The sequence below is a fragment of the Nycticebus coucang genome, chromosome 9 (genome assembly GCF_027406575.1).
Source record: "Nycticebus coucang isolate mNycCou1 chromosome 9, mNycCou1.pri, whole genome shotgun sequence".
Lineage (NCBI taxonomy): Eukaryota > Metazoa > Chordata > Mammalia > Primates > Lorisidae > Nycticebus > Nycticebus coucang.
Genome location: NC_069788.1, coordinates 45,256,918 through 45,282,765, shown reverse-complemented (window position 1 = coordinate 45,282,765; position 25,848 = coordinate 45,256,918). Strand labels below are relative to the sequence as shown.

Below are 25,848 nucleotides of genomic sequence, written 5' to 3'. Positions count from 1 at the left end.
TATTTTATAGGTTCAACAAGTAGTATTTCAACAACATAGAAATATAATTATTATACACAGAAATTCTCTAGACATTACATTCCTAAATCATTTTACCAATAAAATCTGAAAGTTTTTTTTTTTTTTTTTTTTTTGTAGAGACAGAGTCTCACTGTACTGCCCTCGGGTAGAGTGCCGTGGTGTCACACGGCTCACAGCAACCTCTAACTCTTGGGCTTCCGCGATTCTCTTGCCTCAGCCTCCCGAGCAGCTGGGACCACAGGCACCCGCCACAACGCCCGGCTATTTTTTTTTTGTTGTTGTTGCAGTTTGGCCGGGGCTGGGCCTGAACCCGCCACCCTTGGCATATGGGGCCAGCGCCCTACTTACTGAGCCACAGGTGCCACCCAAAATCTGAAAGTTTTATCTTATTACTACTGAAGGCAGACTACCCAAATAAACTGCAAAACCTCCTGGGAAGAAAGCAACACCATAGTGATAGAGGTTAAAACCCCTGAGTCAGAGCTCAGGACATTCAGTTAATGATGGCTGGATATAAGTCTAGCAATCAAACCATTTCTGCAAAGAAGCAGCAAATTAGAACACTAAACAGGCTGGGCACCCATGGCTCAATGGTTAGCGCACTGGCCACATGCCTGGGGCTGGTGGGTTCAAAACCGGCCCAGGCCTGCTAAACAAAAAAAAAAAAAAAAAAATCCCAGTGTTGTGGTGGGTGCCTGTAGTCCCAGCTACTAGGGAGGCTATGGCAAGAGAACGGCTTGAGCCCAAGAGCTGGAGGCTGCTGTGAGCTATGACACCATAGCACTCTACTGAAGGTGAAAAAGTGAGACTCTGTCTTAAAAAATTATACATATAGGGTGGCGCCTGTGGCTCAAAGGAGTAGGACGGCAGCCCCATATGCCAGAGGTGGCGGGTTCAAACCCAGCCCTGGCCAAAAACTGCAAAAAAAAAAAATTATACCTATATATATAGCCGGACGTTGTGGCAGGTGCCTGTAGTCCCAGCTACTAGGGAGACTGAGGCAAGAGAATCACTTAAGCCCAAGAGTTTGAGGTTGTTATGAGCTGTAACACTACAGCACTCTACCGAGGGTTACATAATGCGACTCTGTTTAAACACAAAAAAAGAAACGAAAAAGAATAAATAAATAAAATAAAAGGTTCACTCTTGTTTCTCTGAGTAGTGAAAATGAGACAGTTTAGAAATCAGCAAAATGGTCTGATCCAGACAACTGCTGAGCTACTTTTTTAAGGACCTGAAAGTCAGTTAGGCAATTGACTTCCGTACCCTAGCCCTCTCCTGAAACACATAATCTGTCAGCACATACTCAGCCTTACACAGACCTGACCTACAAATTATTCTATTCCTAGCTGTTCTCTACTTTCTCTAGAAGGATCTCTGGCACTTAAGATAATCAAACTTCAACAAAACTAGGTAGATCCTGAAAAAGTATAGGTACTCAAGTGGCCTGAATTCTGGGAAAAACTAGCAAACCTTCATTCTATCAAGCAAAATGTGTCCTCCAATCTTTTATTTGCAATGTACTGCAGTACTAACTTTCATACGCTAACTACTTGACTGACTAGTGTGCAAAAGCCTGATATTCTCTCTCCCCACCCCTCAGAATACAGAAGAAACTGGTAATAGTGGCAGAATCTAAGAAGAACTGGTGGTGGCTAGGGAAGATGTGGAAGATTACCTTTCACGTCACATCTTTTTTTTTCACATCTTTTGTATAACTTGAATTTTTACTATATTACGTATTACCTATTCAAACAACCTTTTCTGATTAAAATGCCCTGAGAGGGCCGTGCCTATAGCTCAGTGAGTAGGGCGCCAGCCCCATATACCAAGGGTGGTGGGTTCAAACCCAGCCCCGGCCAAACTGCAACCAAAAAAAAAAAAAAAAATAGCTGGGCATTGTGGCAGGTACCTGTAGTCCCATCTGCTCGGGAGGCTGAGGCAAGAGAATCACGTAAGCCCAAGAGCTAGAGGTTGCTGTGAGTCCTGTGACGTCATGGCATTCTACCAAGGGCAGTAAAGTGAGACTCTGTCTCTACAAAAAAAAAATAAAATAAAATGCCCTAAGAGAATATGAAGAAAAACTTTAGGGTCATCATACCAGTATTTTCTTACTTTTTATGAAGTTTCTTCTTTTCTTCTCTCTTTTTTCATCTTCCTTTTCTCCATTTTTTTTTTTTTTTTTGAGGCAGAGTCTCGTGCTGTCACCCTGGGTACAGTGCTGTGGCATCGTAGCTCACAGCAACCTCCAATTCTTGGACTCAAGAAATCCTTTGCCTCAGTTTTCCTATTTTTAGTAGAAATGGGAGTCTCAATTTTTGCTCAGGCTGGTCTCAAACTCCTGAGCTCAAGCAATCCATCCACCTTGGCCTCCCAGAGTATTAGGATTACAGGCGTGAGCCACCGGACCAGGCTCCTTTTCTCTCTTGTCTCAAATTTTCCTTTTCTTTTTTCTTTTTTTTTTTTTGTAGAGACAGAGTCTCACTTTACTGCCCTCGGTAGAGTGCCGTGGCGTCACACGGCTCACAGCAACTTCCAGCTCTTGGGCTTATGTGATTCTCTTGCCTCAGCCTCCCGAGCAGCTGAGACTACAGGCACCCGCCACAACGCCCGGCTATTTTTTTGTTGCAGTTTGGCCAGGGCTGGGTTTGAACCCACCACCCTCGGTATATGGGGCCGGCGCCCTATTCACTGAGCCACAGGCGCCACCCTCTTGTCTCAAATTTTCTTTGGGCCTTTCAAAACTTACCTCTTTAAAAGATTATGGTATTTTATTTTATCTCTATCTTACATTACTTAAATATAGCTTTCTCTAATAAACCCTTACCATCCCATTCACTGCTATCTCACCCGATGAAAGAAGGTGGTTTCATGAGATGTTATTGCTTGATTACTTTATAAGTAACAGAGGTGGGAAAGAGTAACGGAGAACTATAAAAACTAGAGGATAACAAGGCCCCACATAATCTGGTCCCTCCTATCTCTCCAACATCTCCTACCACCCTCCCAGCTCTGACTTCCAGTCACACTCGCCTGCTTCCCTCTTTTCCTACATGCCAAACTCATTTCCCCCTTTGGGACCTCTACAGTTGTTCTTCCCTTTGTTTTGCCATTCAGAGATCACCCAATCCAAATTTGCCAAAGCCCCACTTTCAGTCATATCACACACTTACTTTCTGCCTAGCATTCAGTGCTGCCTAATATCATTACGTTCACTGATTTGTTTGCTCATGTACTGTCTCTGCATTTGCATACTCCGTAAGAGTAAAGGCTTTCATTATGCCTTGTTCACCACTGTGTTCCCAGAACAGCAACCGGCCTGGAAGTGGACACCCAATGAAAGTTTGGGAGGGAATGAATAAATGAATTAGTGAATGAACAGTTTTCCCTATTCAAAAGATTAAGAAGCATGGGCGGCGCCTGTGGCTCAGTCGGTAGGGCGCCGGCCCCATATACCGAGGGTGGCGGGTTCAAACCCGGCCCCGGCTGAACTGCAAACCAAAAAATAGCTGGGCGTTGTGGCGGGCGCCTGTAGTCCCAGCTACTCGGGAGGCTGAGGCAGGAGAATCACTTAAGCCCAGGAGTTGGAGGTTGCTGTGAGCTGTGTGATGCCATGGCACTCTACCGAGGGTGATAAAGTGAGACTCTGTCTCTACAAAAAAAAAAAAAAAAAAGAAGCATAGGCAGCGCCTGTGGCTCAAAGGAGTAGGGTGCCCGCCCCATATACCAGAGGTGAAGGGTTCAAATCCGGACCTAGCCAAAAAAAACTGCAAAAAAAAAAAGAAAGAAAAGAAAACAATTCAATATTTGAGCGGTGCCTGTGCCTCAGTGAGTAGGGCGCTGGCCCCATATACCAAGGGTGGCTGGTTCAAACCAGCACCGGCCAAACTGCAACAAAAAAATAGCTGGGCATTGTGGCGGGTGCCTGTGGCCCTACCTACTTGAGAGGCTGAGGCAAGAGAATCCACTAAGCCCAAGAGAATCCACTAAGCCCAAGAGCTAGAGGTTGCTGTGAGCTGTGATGCCACAGCACTCTACCAAGGGTGACAAAGTGAGACTGTCTCTAAAAAAAAAAAAGATTAAGAAGCAAAGACTTCATTCAGGGAGGTGGGAGCAGGAGAGAAGATTGTGGTCGTGGTGCTTTAAGGGGAAGAAATTTTCAAAGTGGATTCAAGCAAGTTCTCTTAGGTATTGAAAGGATTTTACTCAGAAACATTTATTTAACAAATTTTAAGACTCGGGTGGCGCATGTGGCTCAGTGGGCAGGGCGCCGGCCCCATATACCAAGGATGGCAGGTTCAAACCTAGCCCCAGCCAAACTGCAACAACAAAAAAATAGCTGGGTGTTGTGGCGGGTGCCTGTAGTCCCAGCTACTCGGGAGGCTGAGGCAAGGGAATCTCCTAAGTCCAGGAGTTGGAGGTTGCTGTGAGCTGTGACACCACAGCACTCTACCAGGGGCGATAAAGTAAAATTCTGTCTCTACAAAAAAAAAAATTTTTAAGACTAATGATTTTATTTCCAAATTCAACTCCATGCTCTTCTTTCATCTATATATTATCTTTTTGCCTATGATAGTTCCTTTGTTCTGATTCATATGCTAACTACTACAAATCAAAGCTTCAAGACTCAGCACCCACAAACTTTACATCATATTTTCTTTTCTTTTTCTTTTTTTAGAGAGTCTCACCCTGTCGCCCTCGGCGTCACAGCTCACAGCAATCTCCAACTCTTGGGCTTAGGTAATTTTCTTGCCTCAGCCTCCCATGTAGCTGGGACTACAGGCACCCGCCACAACACCCAGCTATTTTTTTGTTGCAGTTTGGCCAGGGCTGGGTTTGAACCCGCCACCCTCGGTATATGGGGCTGGCGCCCTACTCACTGAGCCACAGGCGCCACCCTACATCGTATTTCTTAAACCTCGATGAAATATAAAAAGATAATGACAGAAAAATTTTATAATCACCCCTATGAACCTTTAGCTCCAAATTAACTATCTAATAGTAACTTTTTTTCCTACAGTCTTGCTCTGTTGCTCAGGCCAGAGTGCAATACAGAGTGTGCAGCTACCACAACTTCCAATTCCTGGGCTCAGCCTTCCAAACTGCTGCTAGAACTAAAGGTGTATGTCACTATACCCAGCTAATTTTTTTTTTAGAAACAAGTCTTGCTATTTTGCCCAGGCTGGTCTCAAATTCCTGGCCTCAAGCAATCCTACTGGAGGTGTGAGCCACTGCACCTAAACTAATTTTAGAATGCAGATTTGACATACATTGTTGGTTATGAACCACTATTAAGAAATCATTAAAACCCGGCAGCACCTGTGGCTCAGTGAGTAGGGCACCGGTTCAATATATGGAGAGTGACGGGTTCGATCCTGGCCCCGGCCAAACCGCAACAAAAAATAGCCAGGTGTTGTGGTGGGCGCTACTCAGGAGGCTGAGGCAAGAGAATCGCCTAAGCTCAAGAGCTGGAGGTTGCTGTGAGCTGTGACACCACAGCACTCTACCAAGGGCAACAAAGTAAGCCCCTGTCTCTAAAAAAAAAGTCATTAGAACAGTAATTACTACCTGACTATAGTTTGTCAGGTAGTATACGTTCCAGGATATAAGCAACATGAAAATCCTTTGCCCACAGGTACTGCACCACCAGGGTTAGAGATCAGCATATTATATTAATCAACCAATACAAACCCTGTAAGATAGCACAGATTCTCAAGTTCAATGGCTGAAAGAAATCCTAAAATAGGACTATCCAGAAAGATTCAGAAAAGATTTACAACCTTACAGGCTCAGTGGCTCATGCCTAATCCTAGCGCTCTGGGAGGCTGAGGCAGGTGGATTGCTTGAGTTCACTAGTTCGAGACCAGCCTGAGCCAGGACAAGACCCCATCTCTAAAAATAGTTGGGCACTGTGGCACATGCCTGTAGTCCCAACTACTCTGGAACTAAGGCAAGAGGATTGCTTGAGCCCAAAAGTTTGATGGTTGCTTGAGCTATGATGTTACAGCACTCTGAGTGATATAAGTAAGACTCTGTCTTAAAAAAAAAAAAAAAATTTACAACCTAATACACAGATACTCCCATCAGGCTAATACTCTAAATTATCAGACTCTCTATCACTAAGATACTGGAAACAAGAAAAGATCTGAGACCTCTCTGAAACGTATTTATCAATGCATACTGGTAGACACTAACATTCAGTGTGTTTTGACTATCAGTTCTCCCACTAGACTGTAAGCTGCTTGAAAGCAGGGACTATAGGGATTGATTCATTCACTCACACATTAAACAAATAATACTGAGAATACAGAATTGAATAAAATAGACAAAAACATATAAAAATCACCATCCTCATGAACTGGCTTGTAGTCTAGCAGAAGGAAAAAGAAATAAAACAGAGGGGCGGCACCTGTGGCTCAGTGAGTAGGGCGCCGGCCCCATATACCAAGGGTGGTGGGTTCAAACACAGCCCCGGCCAAACTGCAACAAATAAATAGCCGAGCGTTGTGGCGGGCATCTATCGTCCCTGCTACTTGGGAGGCTGAGGCAAGAGAATTGCTTGAGTCCAGGAGCTGAAGGTGAGCTGTGATGCCATAGCACTCTACCTAGGGTGACAGCTTGAGGCACTGTCTCAAATATATGTGTGTGTGTGTGTGTGTGTGTGTGTGTGTGTGTGTGTGTGTGTGTGTGTGTGTGTTAGAAGAATCATTCCAGCAGCTATGGCAGAGATTAGAAAAGTAAGGACAGAAGCAGGGAGACCAGTAAGGAAGACATGGCAATAAGCCAGCCAAGAGATAAATCTGGGTTAGGCTAGTGACCCACTGGCTTCACAGCTCAGTGACAGAAGAGATTAAGTGGATTTGGGATTCCTGTCAGATAAGATGTGGGCATGAGACAGAGAAAAGCCAAGAATGACACTAAGGTTTCTACCCTGAGCAATTGGTAGAGTAGAGATTTCTTTTACTGAATGAGGGAAGATGGGAGAAGAAGCAGGTTCTTATTGTTGATGGATAAAATAAAGAATTCAGTTTGAGGCCAGACATGGTGGCTCACGCCTGTAATCCTAGCACTCTGGGAGGCTGAAGCACGTGGAATGCTTGAGTTCAGGAATTTGAGACCAACCTGAGCAAGACTGAGACCACATCTCTACTGAAAAAAACAGAAAAATTAGCTGGGTGCCATGGCAGGCACTTACAGTTCCCCCTACGCAGGAGGCTGAGGCAAGAAGATGGCTTGAGAGTTTGAGGTTGCTATGAGCTATGATGCCACAGCACTCTATTCAGGGCAACAGAGTGAGATTCTGTCTCAAAAATAATAATAATAATTCAGTTTGAAGCACAGTAGCTCACACCTGTAATCCTAGCACTATGGGAGGCCAAGGCAAGAATACTCAATCAGAAGAATGAGTTCAAGATCAGCTTGGGCAACACAGCAAGACCCTCAAGATCAGCTTGGGCAACACAGCAAGACCCTCATCTCTAAACAAAATAGAAAAATTAGCCAGGTGTGGTTGTAGAACCAGCTACTTGAGAGACTGAGGCCAGAGGATTGTATGAGCCCAGGAATTTGAGGCTACAGTGTGTTATGATAAAGCTATCATACTCTAACCTAGGCAACAGAGCGAGACATTGTCAATGAAAGAAGGAAGGAAGGAAGGGAGGGAGGAAGGAAGGGAGAGAAGGAAGGGAAGGGAGGGAAAAGGAGTGGGGGGAAGGGAATGAAGGAAAGGAAGAAAAGGAAGGAAAGGGGCTTGGCGCCTGTAGTACAGTGGTTACAGTGCCAGCCACATACACTGAGGGTGACGGGTCCGAACCCAGCCTGGGCCAGCTAAACAACTGCAACAAAAAAATAGCCAGGCATTGTGGCAGGCGCCTGTAGTCCCAGCTACAGGGACTTGGGAGGCTGAGGCAAGAGAATCACCTAAGCCCAAGAGTTTGAGGTTGCTGTGAGTTGTGATGCCATGGCAATCTACCAAGGGCGACATAATGAGACTATCTCAAAAAAGAAAAGAAAAGAAAGGAAGGAGGGAACGGAAGTAGGAAGGGAGGAAAGGAAGGAGAGGAAGGAAGGAAGAGGGGAACAAAGGTATCAGGAAAACAGTTTGGGCATTTTAAGTTTAAGACGCCTATCAGATATCCAAATGGAAATATCAAGTAGATTTCTAGAGATTCAAGTCTTGAATTCAGGAGAGATGGCAGAGCTAAAAGTAGACATTTGAAAGTGATCAGTGTAAAGATGGTATTTAAAAATAAGATTTGATGAGATTGCCTACTACAGCAGTTCTCAACCTAATGGGTCAGGACCCACAGGAACTATATTAAAGGGCCGCAGCATTAGGATGGTTGAGAACCACTGGCCTACTGTATAGGGCAGGGAGGAAGAGGTTCAAATATTGCACCCTCACTCACTACAAAGAAAAGAAGTCAGAAAAATGAGGAATCTACAATACTAAGAAAGAGCAACCAGAAAGGGAGGGAAGAACTAGAGAGATATCCCAGAAGCATGGTGAAGAAAGTGTTTCAAGAAGAAAGGAATGATCAAGTAACACAAAGACTGAGAACTGGCCACTGAATTTAGTAACTTGATGTGGTTATCTTGAAGAATGACTTCAGCAAATGGTGGGAAAAAGTGCCTAACTGAAATGGATTTGGGACATAATGCAAAAAAGGGAAGTGGAGAGAGCAATTACAGACAAATACTGTTGTTAAAAGGAAGAGAAATGGAATAGTAGCAGGAGGGAATATAAAGGATTTTTTTTTTTTTAATGGAAGATAATATAGGGTGGGACGGGGTGGCTCATGCCAGTAATCCTAGCACTCTGGGAGGCCAAGGCAGGTAGATTGCCTGAGCTCACAGGTTCAAAACCAGCCTGAGCCAGAGAGAGAGTTCGTCTCTAAAAATAGCCAGACATTGTGGGGGGGCGCCTGTAGTCCCAGCTACTTTGGAGGCTGAGGCTTGAGCCCACGAGTTTGAGGTTGCTGTGAGCTATGATGTCACAGCAATCTACGAAGGGCGACAAAGTGAGACTCTGTCTCAAAAAAAAAAGGAAAATAAATGGGAGATAATATAGCCTGATTGCCCTGGGAATGATAAAGTTGAGAAGGAAAAGCAATGAACGGTACAGGAGAGATAGGACAGTGTGGTTGCTGGGTAGGCACGAAGGGAGAGACAGGTGGAGGGGTTGGCTTTATGACAGCCCATGGTCCTATTTATCTGTGTATCCCCAGGTCTTGTATGGAGAACAATCCACAGCAGGGCTCTCAAAAAACATGTATGCTGGCTCAGCGCCCATAGCTCACCACCAGCCACATGCACTGGGGCTGGCGGGTACAAACATAGCCCAGGCCTGCTAAACAATGACAAATGCAAGAAAAAAAAAATAGCCAGGTGTTGTGGCGGGCACCTATAGTCCCAGCTACTCGGGAGGCTGAAGCAAGAGAATCACTTAAGGGTGGCGCCTGTCCCATATGCCAGAGGTGGCAGGTTCAAACCCAGCCCCGGCCAAAAACCACAAAAAAAAAAAAAAGAGAATCACTTAAGCCCAAGAGTCTGAAGTTGCTGTGAGCTGTGACAACATAGTGAGACTCGTCTCAAAAAAAAAAAAAAGAGTATGCTGAAAATGAATTAAAAAATATTCCTGAACAAAGGCCCTTCTTTTTTATGTTAAGCTATGAAGAAAGACGTTGACTGCTCCACACACAGTAGATATGGAACACTATTCTGAGAATGTGAATCACCCAAGGCAAAGACATAGGATTAAGGCAAGAGGAACAGTAAGAAAGAATGAGATTGCAGTACAAACTCTGATCAGAATTCACATCTTTGGAAAGAGGAATAAAAGAATGAATGGGAGAAATGACTGACTAATGTCTTCGACAGACAGAAGAGAAATGACAGAAAAAAAGCCTCCAGGAGAGATTTTGAGAAATGAGGCTCAGAAATGTCCCCAGATAACCGATCAATGAACCCCATCATGATCTGAGAGCAATGTAATACTGGACGATGACCAAAACATGACATAAAAGGACTCTCCCTCCCCCAACAGTTTGGGATCCCTTGGAAGCCCTTTGTCATGGTTATCACCCTTGAGATTGCCACCTGTGCCTTACTCTCCCCTCTCTAGAGCCTGCTGGAAAGTGTAGTCCACAGTGACATCCTTCCACCTAGTCACCTGGAGCATTCTACAGACACTCAGGCCACCAGTATCACTATCCACTGAGGATCTCCAAGGTCAATCATCTCCCCATTCAACCCAGCTCTCCCCTGCCAAGACATTGAGGGATTCTAATGGAAAAACTCAAACTACAAACCTAACACCTTAAGGACATTTCATATTGTCTTTTTAAAAACAGTTTAATGGGGCGAAGCACGTGTGAATCCTCACACCTGTGAATCCTAGTGTTTTAGCAGGCCGAGGCAGGTGGATTGCTTCAGCTCAGGAGTTTGAGACCAGCCTGAGACCCCGTCTCTACTAAAAATAGAAAAATTATCCAGCGCTCTGGCAGGCACCTGTAGTCTCAGCTACTCGGGAGGCTGAGGGAAGGGGATCTCTTGAGCCCAAGAGTTTTAAGGCTGCTGTGAGAGTCCCTTCCAGACTTTTAAGATTATTTTCCCAATCTTTTCCAGCTTGTCTATCCATATAATTGAGCAGCAATTTCTTCTGACTTGCATTTATGAAGTCTTTCCAAAGCATTTCAAGTACTTCTCACAAAATGGTTCTTTTTGAACTCCAATTTCACTGACTTTTGCATATTTAATTAAATTGCATAATTACAATAACAAATATAATGAACATAAACAGATAAAGGAATAAATGCAACTGACACTTTGTAACCGCACAATTCAATACCTAGGAGGCCACATGGTTGGGCTATATCAGACCCAGGGTCCTGCCAAGTTAACAGTCAAGCATTTCAGTGCACCAAGTGGTTAAAACAGAGGTTAATTAAGAGACCATTTACTAAACAGCAGGTTCAAAGTAGTGTAATAAACAGGTTAGTTATTACAAATGTCCCAAATGAGCTCAGCGTCTTAGCTCAAGTGGCTGAGGCACCAGCCACATACACCAGAGCTGGCAGGTTCAAATCCATCCTGGGCCTGACAAGCAACAATGGCAACTACAACCAAAACCTAGCTGAGCGTTGTGTTGGGCACCTGTAGTCCCAGCTATTTGGGAGGCCAAGGCAAGAAAATCGCTTAAGCCCAGGAGCCGGAGGTTGCTGTGAGCTCTGATGCCACAGCACTCTACCCAGGGCAACAGCTTGAGGCTCTGTCTCCAAAAAAAAAAAAAAAGTCCAAAATGTAAAGATTTAAATTTATCAAATGTCAGTAACAACAAGTAGAACATTTAAATGGGGAATTTTCTTTCTTTTTTGGCTGGGATTGGGTTTGAACCCACCACCCTCGGTATATGGGGCCAGTGCCCTACTCACTGAGCCACAGGCACTGCCTAAATGGGGAATTTTCTTTTTTTTTTTTTTCCGTCAAAGCAGACTTTATTGGGGCGACTGGGCCGCCCCACGCACGCCAGCCGCTCCTCACCCGGCCCCCGGTAACAGCCCCGGCACTCGGCCGGCCACTCCCTCCCTTCTGGCTCAGTCTCCCGCGTCTGTGGCGCCCGGGGCTGCGCGGACCGCTCACCAGCTCCCAAGGCAGCGGGTGCAACGGCTACGGCTCACTCCCTAGTGTCTAAATGGGGAATTTTCAATAGGAAAAGAAGCCAGGGAAATATAGGAAAGGGAACTCACTTTTGTTGTGTTATTAGATGTCTGTTTTTCCATTTCTCCCACAAGTGATTCTTGATTTTTTTTTTTTGTTTTGTTTGTTTTTGAGATACAGTCTCACTATGTCACCCTCGGTAGACTGTTGTGTCACAGCTCACAGCAACCTCAAACTCTTGGGCTTAAGCGATTCTCTGGCCTCAGCCTCCCAAGTAGCTGGGACTCCAGGTGTCCACCACAACGCCCAGTTATTTTTTTGTTATAGTTGTCATTGTTGTTTGGCAGGCCTGGGCTGGGTTTAAACCCGCCAGCTCCAGTGTGTGGCTGGCACCCTAGCCACTGAGCTACAGGTGCTGAGCCTCTCCCACTAGTGATTCTAAGTTCCCTGAATGTCTATTTCCTCTGTGACTGTATCACAGAACCTGGCACTCAGTGAGTGCTCAATAAACTTGCTAACTATGTTCACACATCTGAATCTGGATCAGAATTTCAGCCACGCTCACTGCTGGTCTATAAATAAAGTTTTCTGAGGCTGAAAAAACAGAATGCTAGAGGGTTTGACTCATACTCTATTATCTTCTAACATAGTCATGTGCCACATAATGACTTTCCAGTCAATGACAGACCACATATAAACAGTGGTCCAATAAGATTAATGGAACTGAAAAATTCCTACCCCTTACAGATTTAACTTTGTCATAGATGTAGCAATGCAATGCATTACTCACGTGTTTGTGGTGAATACACAAACCTACTACACTGCCAGTGGTATAAAAGTATACCAAATACAATTATGAACAGTACATACATACTGCATAATAAACAATTATGTTACTGGTTTATGAATTCAATATACTGTACTTTTTTTTTTTTAGACAGTCTCACTATGTCACCCTCAGTAGAGTGCCGTGGCAACCTCAAACTCTTGGGCTTAAGCAATTCTCTTGCCTCAGCCTCCTCCCAAGTAGCTGGGACTATAGGCACCCACCACAACGCTCAGCTATGTTTCTGTTGCAGTTGTTTAGCTGGCCCAGGCCGGATTCGAACCTGCCACATTCAGTGTATGTGGCTGGCGACGTACCCACAGTGCTACGGGGGCCAAGCCACTATACTGTACCTTTTATTGTTATTTTACAGAGTACTCCTTTACTTATTTATTAAAAAAAAAAAAAAATGACTAGGGTGGTGCTTGTGGCTCAAAGGAGTAGGGTGCTGGCCCCATATACCGGAGGTGGTGGGTTCAAACCCAGCCCCGGCCAAAAACTGCAAAAAAAAAAAAAAAAAGATTAACTACGTGTAAAACAGCCCTTCAAGAGATATTCCAGAAGGCACTGTCATCATAGAAAACAACAGCTCAGGTGGCTCATGCCTATAATCCCAGCACTCTGGGAGGCTGAGGCGAGTGGATTGCCTGAGCTCAGAGGTTCAAGTCCAGCCTGAGCCAGAGCAAGACCCTGCCTCTAAAAACAGCCAGGCATTATGGCGGGCACGTGTAGTCCCAGATACTCAGGAGGTGGAGGCAAGAGAATTGCTTGAGCCCAACAGTTTGAGGCTGCTCTGACCTATGACACCACACTCTACTGAGTGTGACAAAGTAAGGCTCTGTCTCAAAAAAAAAAAAAGGGCAGCATCTGTAGCTCAGTGTAGGACACCGGCCACATACACCAAGGCTGGCGGGTTCAAACCCGACCTGGGCCAGCTAAATAGCTAGGAGTTGTGGCAGGCAGGTGTAGTCCCAGCTACTTGGAAGGCTGAGGCAAGATAATCACTTAAGCCCGAGAGTTTGAGGTTGCTGTGAGCTGTGATGCCACAGTACTCTACCCAGGGTGACAGCTTAAGACTGTCTCAAAAAACAAAAAAGGCTCAGCGCCCATAGCACAGTGGTTACGGCACATACACCGAGCCTGGTGGGTTCGAAGCCAGCTCAGGCCAACTAAACGACAACCACAACCAAAAAATATAGTAAGGGGTTGTGGCAGGCACCTGTTGTCTCAGTTACTTGGGAGGCTGAGGCAAGAGAATCACTTAAGCCCAAGAATTGGAAGTTGCTGTGAACTATGACGCCACAGCATTCTATTGAGGGCAACATAATAAGACTGTCTCAAAAAAAGAAAAAAAGAAAGAAAGAAAAGAAAAGAACAGCTCATGTGTGTTATTCTCCAGAAGACCTTCCAGTGGAAGAAGTTATGGACGTAGAAAACAGTGGTATTGATGATCCTGACCCTGTGTAGGCCTAGGCTAATGTGGTTTAACTCTTTATTATTTCATCATTTTCTAAGTTTTATATCTCAAAGCAAAGTAAACAAATTATGCTCTAATGTGTGCTTATGCCTCCGTTTTTAACAATAAAGTTTAAAAAGAAAAAAATTATTAAAATAAAAAATGCTTATAGAGGGCGGCACCTGTGGCTCAGTAAGCAGGGGGCCGACCCCATATACCAAGGGTGGCGGGTTCAAACCCGGTCCCAGCCAAACTACAACAACAAAAAAATAGCCGGGCACTGCGGCAGGCATCTGTAGTCCCAGCTACATGGGAGGCTGAGGCAAGAGAATCGCTTAAGCCCAAGAGTTTAAGGTTGTTATGAGCTGTGATGCCACGGTACTCTACCGAATGTAACAAAGCGAGACTCTGTCTCAAAAAAAAAAAAAAAAAGTAAAATTGGGTCAACTGTCCTATTAGGTTTAAATTTTGCATTTCCACAATGTGTGCCAGCTAATACTTTCAGTCTCTGGCATGCCTACTGATAGCATAAAAGTTCTCCTGGAACTAACAAATTATTTCCCTTCCAACACAATTATAAATCTGAGAGCTCGGTAAGGCGCCAGCCTCATATACCGAGGGTGGCGGGTTCAAACCCGGCCCGGGCTGAACTGCAACCAAAAAATAGCCAGGCGTTGTGGCGGGTGCCTGTAGTCCCAGCTACTCGGGAGGCTGAGGTAAGCCCAGGAGTTGGAGGTTGCTGTGAGCTGTGTGATGCCATGGCACTCTACCGAGGGCCATAAAGCAAGACTCTGTCTCCACAAGAAAAATAAATAAATAAATAAATCTGAGAGCTGAACAGCACCCTAGAGATTATTTTGTGGTCCACAATCCCCCCCACTTAAGGGATCCCATCTAAAACTACTCAACATTTTAGGCAGAAAGGTATGCTAATCTTTAAGTCCCACATGAGTGTGCTGCACCCATAGTAGGTTCTTTAATACATACCTTTAATACATACTTGTTTAATGAAATCTAGAATGGGCCCATTTCATTAATTTTCTTGTTCTTCCCAGGCTTTAGCTGTAACACTCACTGAATCTGTAATTAAAGATTCACATGCTTCTTTTGTTCATTAACCAATGTGCAAAAAAGAAATTTAGTAAGAGAAACTTCATGATAAATCAAACATTTGAATCCATTAAAGTAATTTCTTTTAACAGGTTAAAAACTGGTTCCGTGCCTGTAGCTCAAGTGGCTAGGGCATCAGCCAGAGCTGGCAGGTTCAAATACAGCCCAGGCCTGCCAAACAGCAGGTTGTAATGACAATTACAACCAAAAAGTAGCCAGGCATTGTGGCAGGCGCCTGTAGTCCCAGCTACTTGGGAGGCTGAGGCAAGAGAATCGCCTAAGTCCAAGAGCTGGAGGTTGCTGTGAGCTGTGAAAAGGAGGGCGACAAGGTGAGCTCTGTCTCTAAAAAAAAAAACGAAACAAAAAAAAACTGTAGTTCCTAAAAGGCAAGTCATATGCCAAGTCTGACTTGCAAGAGGCAGCAAAGTAGCCTCAACACATACAACATAAATGCTGCTAAGGTCAGTACTTTAAGGAAAATGAAAGATCAAGTCTTTGTTAGTTTGCTTATGATCTATAAAGGATTTCCAATTTATCCAGTACTCACATGTTTTCAATTTCTGGTATGATTGTTTAGAACAAATAGTTTTGCATCATTTATACCTTTCTACTTATAACTGGGGTGCTCACAGGCTTAACCATAGTAATGTAGTAAGACTCGTTATTATGCTAATTATTTTCCCTCTAGTTAACAGCCTGTGATCCTATCTGATTTCCCACAACATGAAGTAACAAGAACAAAGCCTCTGGAGTAGTAATCACCAATAATTCTACTTTACTCAAGTGTGTATTCCAAAACAGTACATATTTACAACATGGCCCTGCTTAGTATTCCTATTACAAAGCATCTGTTGTAGGAACCTTTATAACACATGCTAGGACATAAAGTATACATTTCCAAATCGCCTTTCCTGTTTTGCTGAAAGGGAGGGCACCCTAATCCTTCAACAGCACAATTAAAGCTTCCCTAACTAATTTTCTTTGGGCAATAATTTAAATTTCCACTTCCTCCTAAATATCTCTGGACAGCAACTCCTGGCTATCCATCTGTCTCTTTCATTACAGCTTCTTTTCATAACTAACAGGTCAAGTTCCTTTCCTCCATTTCAACACGATGCACTGTACTGTAGCCCTGCCACCATAACCCACTGCTGAATGCCGGAATATTACATATTGAATTTCACCGTCCTTCATTGTTTCCAGTTTAACTGCCATTTTACCACCAGGCACACAAGAGAAATGTGTTCCCACTGGCATCTTATGAATTTCCAAAGCAGCTATTCTTTGTGGATTTACAAAACATGTGCCTTCTCTGAATTCCCTTCATCACCACAGAAACGGCTTTGGGGAGCTGAGATATTTTTAAATACCCTAAGCAAAAAAAAAAAAAAAAAAAAACTAATTCTAAAAGCATTTCCTCAGCAAATTTAATACTAAGGGTCTTCCCATACAGCAGTAAAGAAAGGTCAGGGCAAAGATTTTAAATCTCGCTCTTGGTCTTCCCAATTAAAATGAAAAATTTTCAGTCCGCAAAGATTATTTTATCAAATATCCTTTCTTCTCAGGCTATACCATAAGGACTACCCAGCCCAGGGTAAAATAACAGCTGGCCGTGGTTATTGTTGTGCACAACGCCCTAAATCTTCCTAAGACACCCTCCTCCCTAACTTTGGGTTCACAGACACACATAATCCCTCAGCAAAGCCCACACCTGGCCACTAAAGTGGACTATTTCTCTGCCACAAAGGCCAGCCCGTACCTCGTGCACAGCGGCCTCTGCACACATGTGCCGGGCTGACGAGTGCGGAGCTGCCCTTCCTAGATCAAAGCTGGAAACTCGGACTGAAAACCACCTTCTTCCCAACCCACTGCCTTCTATCCGCAGCCACTCGTCTCGGTGACAGGCGGCCAAACCAAAGCGCCCGGGTGGAAGCTGGCTACCCCCTCTGAGGGCGCGTCACATATGGCCACGCTCAGCCCCACTTTCCCTCCGCCTCATCGTCCTTTTTCCTTTCCCCTCTTTCTCGCCTCAGAAAATCCCGTCGGTACTTCATTCCGCCCAAGCCTAGCGGCCTGGGAACACCCTCCTCAGGCAGTCGCGTCCCCGGCGCCTCAACTCGCAGCGGCAAGCGACCCCCACGACCCTTGGCCGGACCAGCCCCGCGGCTCACCTCCTCCTCGCTCTCGCTTCGGAAACACAGGCATGCGGCCCGCTTCTTATAGCCGTCGCCGTCGTAGGTACGGGTCTGGTTCGACTTGAGCTTCATCATCCTCCGAGCCCGGGTGGGGGTGCGGTGTGGGTCGCGAGAGTCGAGGGGTGGGGAGCCTGCTCCGGACGACCGCGCGCGCGCGCGCCCCCGGCTCAGCCAAGGGAAGAAGGGAGGATCGCTTTTCCGCTACACGGCTCTGCCGCTGGCGCACTGGGGTCGCCTCATTGCCCCTGACCCAGGTCCCGCGCCGTCGCCACCGCCGCTGTCACAGCTGCCACAACCGCTGCTGCCACGGCAGCCGCCCCCTCCGCTACCACCAACCCAGACGACGACCACGCCGCCATCTTGGGCGCGCTGCGTCAGCGGCGTAAGGCCGCGCCGGCTTGCGGAACAACTACACGCTCACAGCGCAGGCCGCTTTCGAGAATCGCGCCCTCCCAGTCCGCGCGGCGTAAACGAGCGTCTGGAATAAGAGCACTGCGCTAGTGCAGGCGGCTGCTACGTCGGCAGCGTAGGCGTGGGATGCTGGTGCGCGCGCGGAGGAAGCCTGGGGAAATGCGGGTGTTTGCGCTGGACCGCCTAGCGGTCGGCGCCTCGGGTCAGTGGAGGGGGAAACGGGAAGTTGCCCAAGGTGACACCGCATATTCGCGGACTGTGATGAGCCAAGGTCATGCCATCCGCGCCCTGGCTCTGCTGGTCTGTTTGGGAGAGGATGAAGGGGGAGGTTTGGAGAAAATAATAAGATGCATGCAGTTAAACGCAATGGAGAGTGCAGCCTGAGACGTGTAGGATTTGGAACTGCACGGAAACGTGGCGTGGGGGCCCAGGGATTGGGGGGGAGGGAGCATCGTGCACGTTTCGTTAACAGCTTGAAGTTATGAGTATGTCGTCCATTAGAACAGATATTTACCCTGCAATCCTTTATTGGTGCAAAAGAAAATGCTTTCTCTTAAGGTAAATGAACGGGCCAGTAAAGATGTGTGTGTGTGCACACATAACGTAAATCATAAAACATCATTCTGATGATAAACGAGGAGTATATATTGTGGATGTCAGATTCTCCAGGAAAAGACACACAGACGCTCTCAAGAAAGGAAAAATGGGGCGGCGCCTGTGGTTAGTGGGTAGGGCGCCAGCCCCATATACGGAGGGTGGTAGATTCGAACCCGGCCTCAGGCAAACTGCAACAAAAAATAGCCGGGCGTTGTGGTGGGCGCCTATTAGTCCCAGCTACTTGGGAGGCAGAGGTAAGAGAATCGCTTGAGCCCAAGAGTTTGAGGTTGCTGTGATCTGTGGACGCCACTGCACTCTACCAAGGGCGACATAGTGAGACCGTCTCAAAAAAAAAAAAAGATAAGAATTTGAAACCAAACGTACGTGTGTTGGGACCTCAATTATACCATTTATTCCCTCTATAAAATAGGTATAATAAACCTTCTTAGCACATAAGAGACACTCAACACGTTATATCAACATTTGACACAAACCTTGCTACATAAGGTGTGGAATTCAGTTCATTTCGGTTGATGCCCATGCAACAGTATTCCCAAACTCTTGGGAATTATGTCTCTGATTTAAAAGAAAGAAAAGAAGAAAGTTTCATTTGTAGAAATAGTACATATACATTATCAAAAATGTGAAAAAATATGGGGGCCATATAAAAATTAAATCATGGATATCTTTAAGCCTATTCTGTACAGAGCTGTGTCTTGCTGTTTTGTTTTTCTGGTCTTCTCCCAGTGTCATTAAGTTTTCTATACCATTTCTAATTACTATAGTCCATCACAGAGATGTACCATCGATTATTTTGCCATTTTCCAACTGTTAGACGCTTAGGTTGGATCCTCTTTCATTAGAACCATGGCAGTAAACATTCCTATATGTAAATCCTTATCCCTATCTCATATAGGTTCTCAGGATAAATTCCTAGAAGCCAATCAAAGGGGTGGGAACGTGTTTATGGACTTTGCTGCCTGTTGCCAGCACATTCCCAGAAAAATTATATGGGTAAATGACACCAACCGCCAGAGATTGCAGATTACTACTATCTGCCACTTTTTTATGGTTGAGGACAGGATTGAAAATAGTACTGTGTCAGTACACCAGAGGTTTTCTGTTGGTTTCTTATTCCTTCCTCCAACTTATTATGGCCCTGTTTAGTTTCAGGAGCCCACAGTATCACTCCCAGATTCCTTACCTGAGTAGTAATATTTTTTTTTTTCTTGAGATAGTGTCTCACTGTGTCACCTTGGGTAGAGTACATCACAACACACAGCAACCTCAAACTCTCGGGCTTAAGCAATTCTCTTGCCTCAGCCTCCCAAGTAGCTGGGACTACAGGCTCCTGCCACAATGCTCGGCTATTTTTTGGATACAGTTGTCACTGTTGTTCAGTAGACCCAGGCCAGGCTTGAACCCACCAGCCTCTGTGTATGTCTGGCACCCTACTCACTGAGCTACAGGCGCCAAGTCACCAGTAATTACTTTTTGTTTGGATTTTTTTTTTTTTTTTTTTTTAGAGTCGGAGTCTCACTTTGTGACCCTCCGCAGAATGCTGTGGCATCACAGCTTGCAACCTCCAGCTCTTAGGCTTAGGCGATTCTCTTGTCTTAGCCGCCCAAGTAGCTGGGACTACAGGCGCCCGCCATAATGCCAGGCTATTTTTTTGTTGCAGTTTGGCCAAGGCCCTACCCACTGAGCCACAGGCACCACCCAGATTTTTTTTTTTTTTTTTTGAGACAGAGTCTCACTTTGTTGCCCTCAGTAGAGTGCCATGGAGTCACAGCTTACAGCAACCTTAAACTCTTAGGCTTAAGCAATTCTCTTGCCTTGGCCTCCCAAGTAGCTAGGACTACAGGTGCCCACCACAATGCCATGCTATTTTTTAGAGATGGGGTCTTGCTCTGGCTCAGGCTGATCTCAAACCTTGTGAGCTCAGCAATCCACCTGCCTCCACCTCCCAGAGTGCTAGGATTACAAGCTAATAATTACTTTTTCTTTGTTCAGGGAGCATAACCATGGGATCTGTCGTTCCCTGAAAATAATACTAAAGTTTTTAAAAAGTAAAATAGTAGATTTAAATTTCTAAACATTGTATGTTATTAACATTGTTATAGTTAAATATTTCTTCAAAAGTCCTAAAAGAAAAGACTACTACGTAAAATGTTGCATGTTTGCCTGTGTCTACTTCAGAGTAAGGTATTTATTCAGCCTCCTAAGGCAGAAACCTGGAAGTCTTTTTTTAAGACAGTCTCAGTATGTCGCCCTGGGTACAGTGCTGTGGCATCACAGCTCACAACAACCTCAAACTCTTGGGTTTAAGTGATTCTCTTGCCTCAGCCTCCCAAGTAGCTGGGACTACAGGCGCCCAGCACAACACCTGGCTTTTTTTTTTTTTTTGTAGTTGTCATTGTTGTTTTAGCTAGCCCAGGCCAGGTTCGAACCTGCCAGTCCCAGTGTATGTGGCTGACACCCTAATGGCTGAGCTACAGGTACCAATCCCTGGGATTCATTATTGACATATCTATTACCCACTATCCACTTAATAATAAATCTCATTGCTTCTGCTTTCTTGACATCCTCAGGCCCAGCCCTTTCCCACCTTGTCCTCTGCCATTACTTCATTAAAGTTCTTACTAGAGTTCTTACCTCTTCCCTAAACTGTGGGCTTCCATCTATTCTTCTTGGCTCCCATCCACCCACTTCAGAAAGAGGAATCCTTCCCAAATGTAAGTCAGACTAAGGCGACACCCGTAGATCAGTGGTTATGGTGCCATCCACGTACACCGAGGCTGGTGGGTTCGAACCCAGCCCGGGCCAGCTAAACAACAATGACAACTGCAACAACAACAAAAAAATAGCCAGGCGTTGTGGTAGGCACCTATACTTGGGAGGCTGAGGCAAGAGAATCACTTAAGCCCAAAAGTTAGAGGTTTCTGTGAGCTGTGATGCCATGGTACTCTACCGAGGGCTACATAGTGAGACTCTGTCTCAAAAAATGAATAAATAAATAAATAAATAAAATAAAACCCTACAGTTGCTCCTCAGCACTTTGCAGATAAAAAATTGTAACTCTACGAGGAAATACAAAACCTTACAGGAGTTGGGCCCTTCAACCTCATCTCTTCTCTCATTTCTTATATTTTGTTCATTCGGAACTACCTATAGTTTCTTGAACTGTTTAGACAACCTTTCAAGTCTTAGAACATGCTTTCTCAGGTGTCTGGAACACTCTTCCGGATTCTAATATACAGCATTGTCCCACCCTTTCCTTTCACCCAGAGAGAGGTCATATCATATTTATCCTTCAAAATTCAGATTAAAATCAACCCTTATGGAAGCCTCTCTGACTGTCCCTGTGCATAATAGTGGCCTGAGTTTGTCCTAACTTATATTATTTGTAACATGATGCTGTTATTGTTTTCTTGCAGATCTCTCCTACACATTTCAGACTTCTAAAGAACTGAGTCTCCATGTCACCCTTGCTTCACTCACGCAGCAATTATCCCCGGGCCTGGTACTAACATTTGTTATGAAAGAATAGTTACTGCCCTTCCAGAACCTGTTCTGTATTGTAGAGCCCAATCACTTACCCAGTTTGGAATGAGAATAATTTCTCAATAGGAATACCCACACTTGATGCACCTAAAATCTTCTGAATGATGATCATGCAGCATTCCTGGTCCTACTTTCAGGAATCATTGCAGTAACTTCTTACAACGCATCCTAGATGACATGGTGAATAAAATATGGAAGATTAATTTTCATGGTTTCCTTACTCTAGCTTGCTGCCTTAGCATGCCTCTCCTCCCAACTCCCCAGGCCTACCTTGCCATGTGCCATCAAGTCCCCTAGGAGCACCTTTTGTTCCTCTTTTTTTTGTTTTTGTTGCAGTTTGGCAGGGGCTGGGTTCAAACTCACCACCCTCGAGATACAGGGCCAGTGCTCTACTCACTGAGGCATAGGTGCCACCCCATTGTTTCTCATTTTTGCTTTTCTATTAGTCACCTGTTTCTGTATGACAAATCTCCCTAAAACTTAGTGAATTAAAACTTTAATCATTTATTATTTCTTTTTTCTTTTCTTTTGAGACAGAGTCTCACTATGTCGCCCTCAGTAGAGTGCTGCGGCGTCACAGCTCACAGCAACCTCAAACAACCTCAAAGTCATGGGCTTAAGCAATTCTTTTGCCTCAGCCTCCCTGGTAGCTGGGACTACAGGCGCCCACCACAACGCCTGGCTATTTTTTGTTGCAGTTGTCATTGTTGGTTAGCTGGCCCAGGCGGGGTTTGAACCCACCAACTTCAGTGTATGTGGCTGGCGCCATAACCACTGTGCTACAGGTGCTCAGCCCACTTATTATTATTTTTTATTATTTTTTTGAGACAGAGTCTCAAGCTATTGCCCTGGGTAGAGTGCAGTGGCATCATAGCTCACAGCAACCTCCAACTCCTGGGCTTAAGTGATCTTCTTGCCTCAGTTTTTCTATTTTTAGTAGAGATGGGTCTTGCTTTTTGTTCAGGCTGGTTTCAAACTCATGAGCTTAAGCCAACCTGCCTCAGCCTCCCAGAGTGCTACGTATGATTACAGGCGTAAGCCACCTCACCCAGCCCATTTATTATTTCTCATGGTTTCTATAGGTTAAGGTTTCTGCACATAATTACATGTACCTATAGTCCCAGCTACTTGGGAGGCTGAGACAAGAGAATCACATATGGGCAGCGCCTGTGGCTCAAGGAGTAGGGCGCTGGTCCCATATGCCAGAGGTGGCGGGTTCAAACCCGGCCTCAGCCAAAAAAAAAGAAAAAACTACAATGAGGTACCACTACTACAATGACTAAAATTGGCCAGGCAAGGTGGCTCACGCCCAAAATCACAGCTCTCTGGGAGGCCAAGGCAGGTGGATTGCTTGAGTTTAGGAGTTCAAAACCAGCCTGAACAAGAGCAAGACCCCACCTCTAACTTAAAATAGAAAAACTGAGGCAAGACAATCACTTGAGCCCAAGAGCTGGAGGTTGCTGTGAGCTATGATGCCAGGGCACTCTACCAAGAGTGACCAAGTGACACTCTGTCACAAAAAAAAAAAAAAAACTACAATGAGGTACCCACTACATCACTACCTCACTTCTTTTTTTTTTTTTTTGCAGTTTTTGGCCAGGGCCGGGCTTGAACCCGCCACCTCAGGTATATGGGGCCAGCGCCCTACTCCTTGAGCCACAGGTGCTGCCCCTCTGTGAGGATTTTTTTTTTTTGCCCACTACATCACTTCTAAAATGACTAAAGTTAAAGAGAGACTAGGCTGAGCATAGTAGCTCATGCCTGCAATCCTAGCACTGTGGGAGGCCAAGGCGGGTGGATTGCTTGAGCTCACAAATTGGAGACCAGCCTGAGCAAAAGTGAAACTCTGTCTCTAAAAATAGCTGAGCATTATGTGGGGGTGAAGGAGACACTACTGCCACACCCCAACCCCACACCATGGCTTCCTTCTTCTGCACCACCACCACTCCTTAACTCCCATTTCCTGATTATCAGAATTTTTTTTTTTTTTTTGAGACAAGAGTCTTTTTTTGTTGTTGTTGAGGCAGAGTTCCACCCTCTGCCCTGAGCAGAGTGCAGTGGGCGTTGTAGCTCACTGCAACCTCAGACTCGGGCTGCGGGCACCCCGCTGCCTCAGCCTCCGGAAGCCACTGGGATTACAGGCATTTGCCGCGTGCCCGGCTGGGTTTTTTCATTTTTTTTTAGGAGTCGGGGTCTTACTCTCGCTCAGACGAGTCTCGAACTCCTGAGCTCAAGCAATTCTCCCTCCTCAGCCTCCCACAGTGCTAGGATTACAGGCGTGAGCCACCGTGCCCAGTCTTTTTTTTTTTTTTTTTTTTGAGTCTCACTATGATGCCCTCCGCAGAGTGCTATGGTATCACAGCTCACAGCAACCTCAAATTCTTGGGCTTAAATGATTCTCTTGCCTCAGCCTCCCAAGTAGCTGGGACTACAGGCACCCACCACAATGACCGCCTATTTTTTTGTTGCAGTTGTCGTTGTTTAGCTGGCCTGGGCCAGGTTCGAACCCGCCAGCCTCAGTGCATGTGGCTAGTGCCATAACCACTGTGTTATAGCTGCAGAGCCATATCAGAATTTTTTTAACAAAACTGAAAATGAAAAAAAAAAACAAATAGCTGGGCACTGTGGTGGGCAACTATAGTCCTAGCTACCCAAAAGGCTGAGGCAAGAGGATTGCTTGAGTCCAAGAGTTTGAGGTTGCTGTGAAGTACGATGCCTCAGAGCAGAGTACAAGACACTCTACTGAGAGTAACTGAGACTCTGTCTCAGAAAAAAAAGAGATTGATGTCATCAAATCTTAGAATGTTGAATAATTGGAACACATATACATTGCTACTGAGATATAAAATGGTACAAACACTTTAGGGAACTATTTGGCAGTGTCTGATAAAGTTAAACATATATTTACCTAGTAACTGAGCAGTCTACTTCTGTATATTTTGCCCAGAATAATAGGCAGAATGACTCCCCCAAAGATGTCTATGTCTTAATCCTCAGAATTTGTGAATATATTTCCTTACATAGGAAAGCAAACTTTGAAGATGTGATTAAGGATCTCAAGATGGGGATGCTAGTTTGTGTTATCTAGGTGGGCCCAGTGTAATCATGAGGGTCCTTTTAAGGGAAGAGGGAGACAGGAGAATCAGAAACAGAGGAAATGTAATGACAGAAAGAGGCCAGAGAAAGAAATAGAGGGCTGGGCCAGGTGGCTCATGCCTGTAATCCTAGCACTGGGAGACTGAGGTAGGTGGATTGCCTAAGCTCATGCATTGGGGACCAGCCTGAGCCAGAGCAAGATCTAGTCTCTAAAAATAGCCAGGCGTTGTGGTGGATGCCTATAGCCCCAGCTACTAGGGAGGCTGAGATAAGAGAATCGCTTGAGCCCAAGAGTTGGAGGTTGCTGGGAGCTGTGACGCCATGGCACTCTACCAAGGGTGACAAAAAGAGACTCTGTCTCAAAAAAAAAGCAACCTCATTCAGCTGGCTGAATCCAGCTACTTACCGTTATTTGATCTTTCACAAGCCAATTAAAAACATTCAGTGGGGAAAAGATTCCCTACTTAACAAATGGTGCTGGGTGAACTGGCTGGTGATCTGTAAAAGACTGAAACTGGACCCACACCTTTCACCATGAACTAAGATAGACTCTAACTGGATAAAAGATTTAAACTTAAGACATGAAACTATAAAAATACTTGAAGAAAGTGCAGGGAAAACTCTTGAAGGAATCGGCCTGGGTGAATATTTTATGAGGAGGACTCCCCAGGCAATTGAAGCAGTATCAAAAATACACTACTGGGACCTGATCAAACTAAAAAGCTTCTGCACAGCCAGGAACATAGTAAGTAAAGCAAGCAGACAGCCCTCAGAATGGGAGAAAATATTTACAGGTTATACCTCTGATAAAGGTTTAATAACCAGAATCCACAGAGAACTCAAACGTATTAGCAAGAAAAGAACACGTGATCCCATCTCAGGGTGGGCAAAGGACTTGAAGAGAAACTTCTCTA

General features: G+C 45.2%; 1 protein-coding gene across 1 annotated transcript in view; it reads right to left on the bottom strand.

The window, feature by feature from the left end:
• Positions 1-17,651, bottom strand: part of NUDT3 (nudix hydrolase 3) — a 123,452-nt gene extending 105,801 nt beyond the window's left edge. Inside the window, exon 1 of the mRNA XM_053603258.1 lies at positions 17,243-17,651. Within this exon, the coding sequence (XP_053459233.1) occupies positions 17,243-17,341 (99 nt within the window). The 5' untranslated portion in view covers positions 17,342-17,651. The remainder of the gene's footprint in view (positions 1-17,242) is intronic.
• Positions 17,652-25,848: the final 8,197 nt, after the last annotated feature.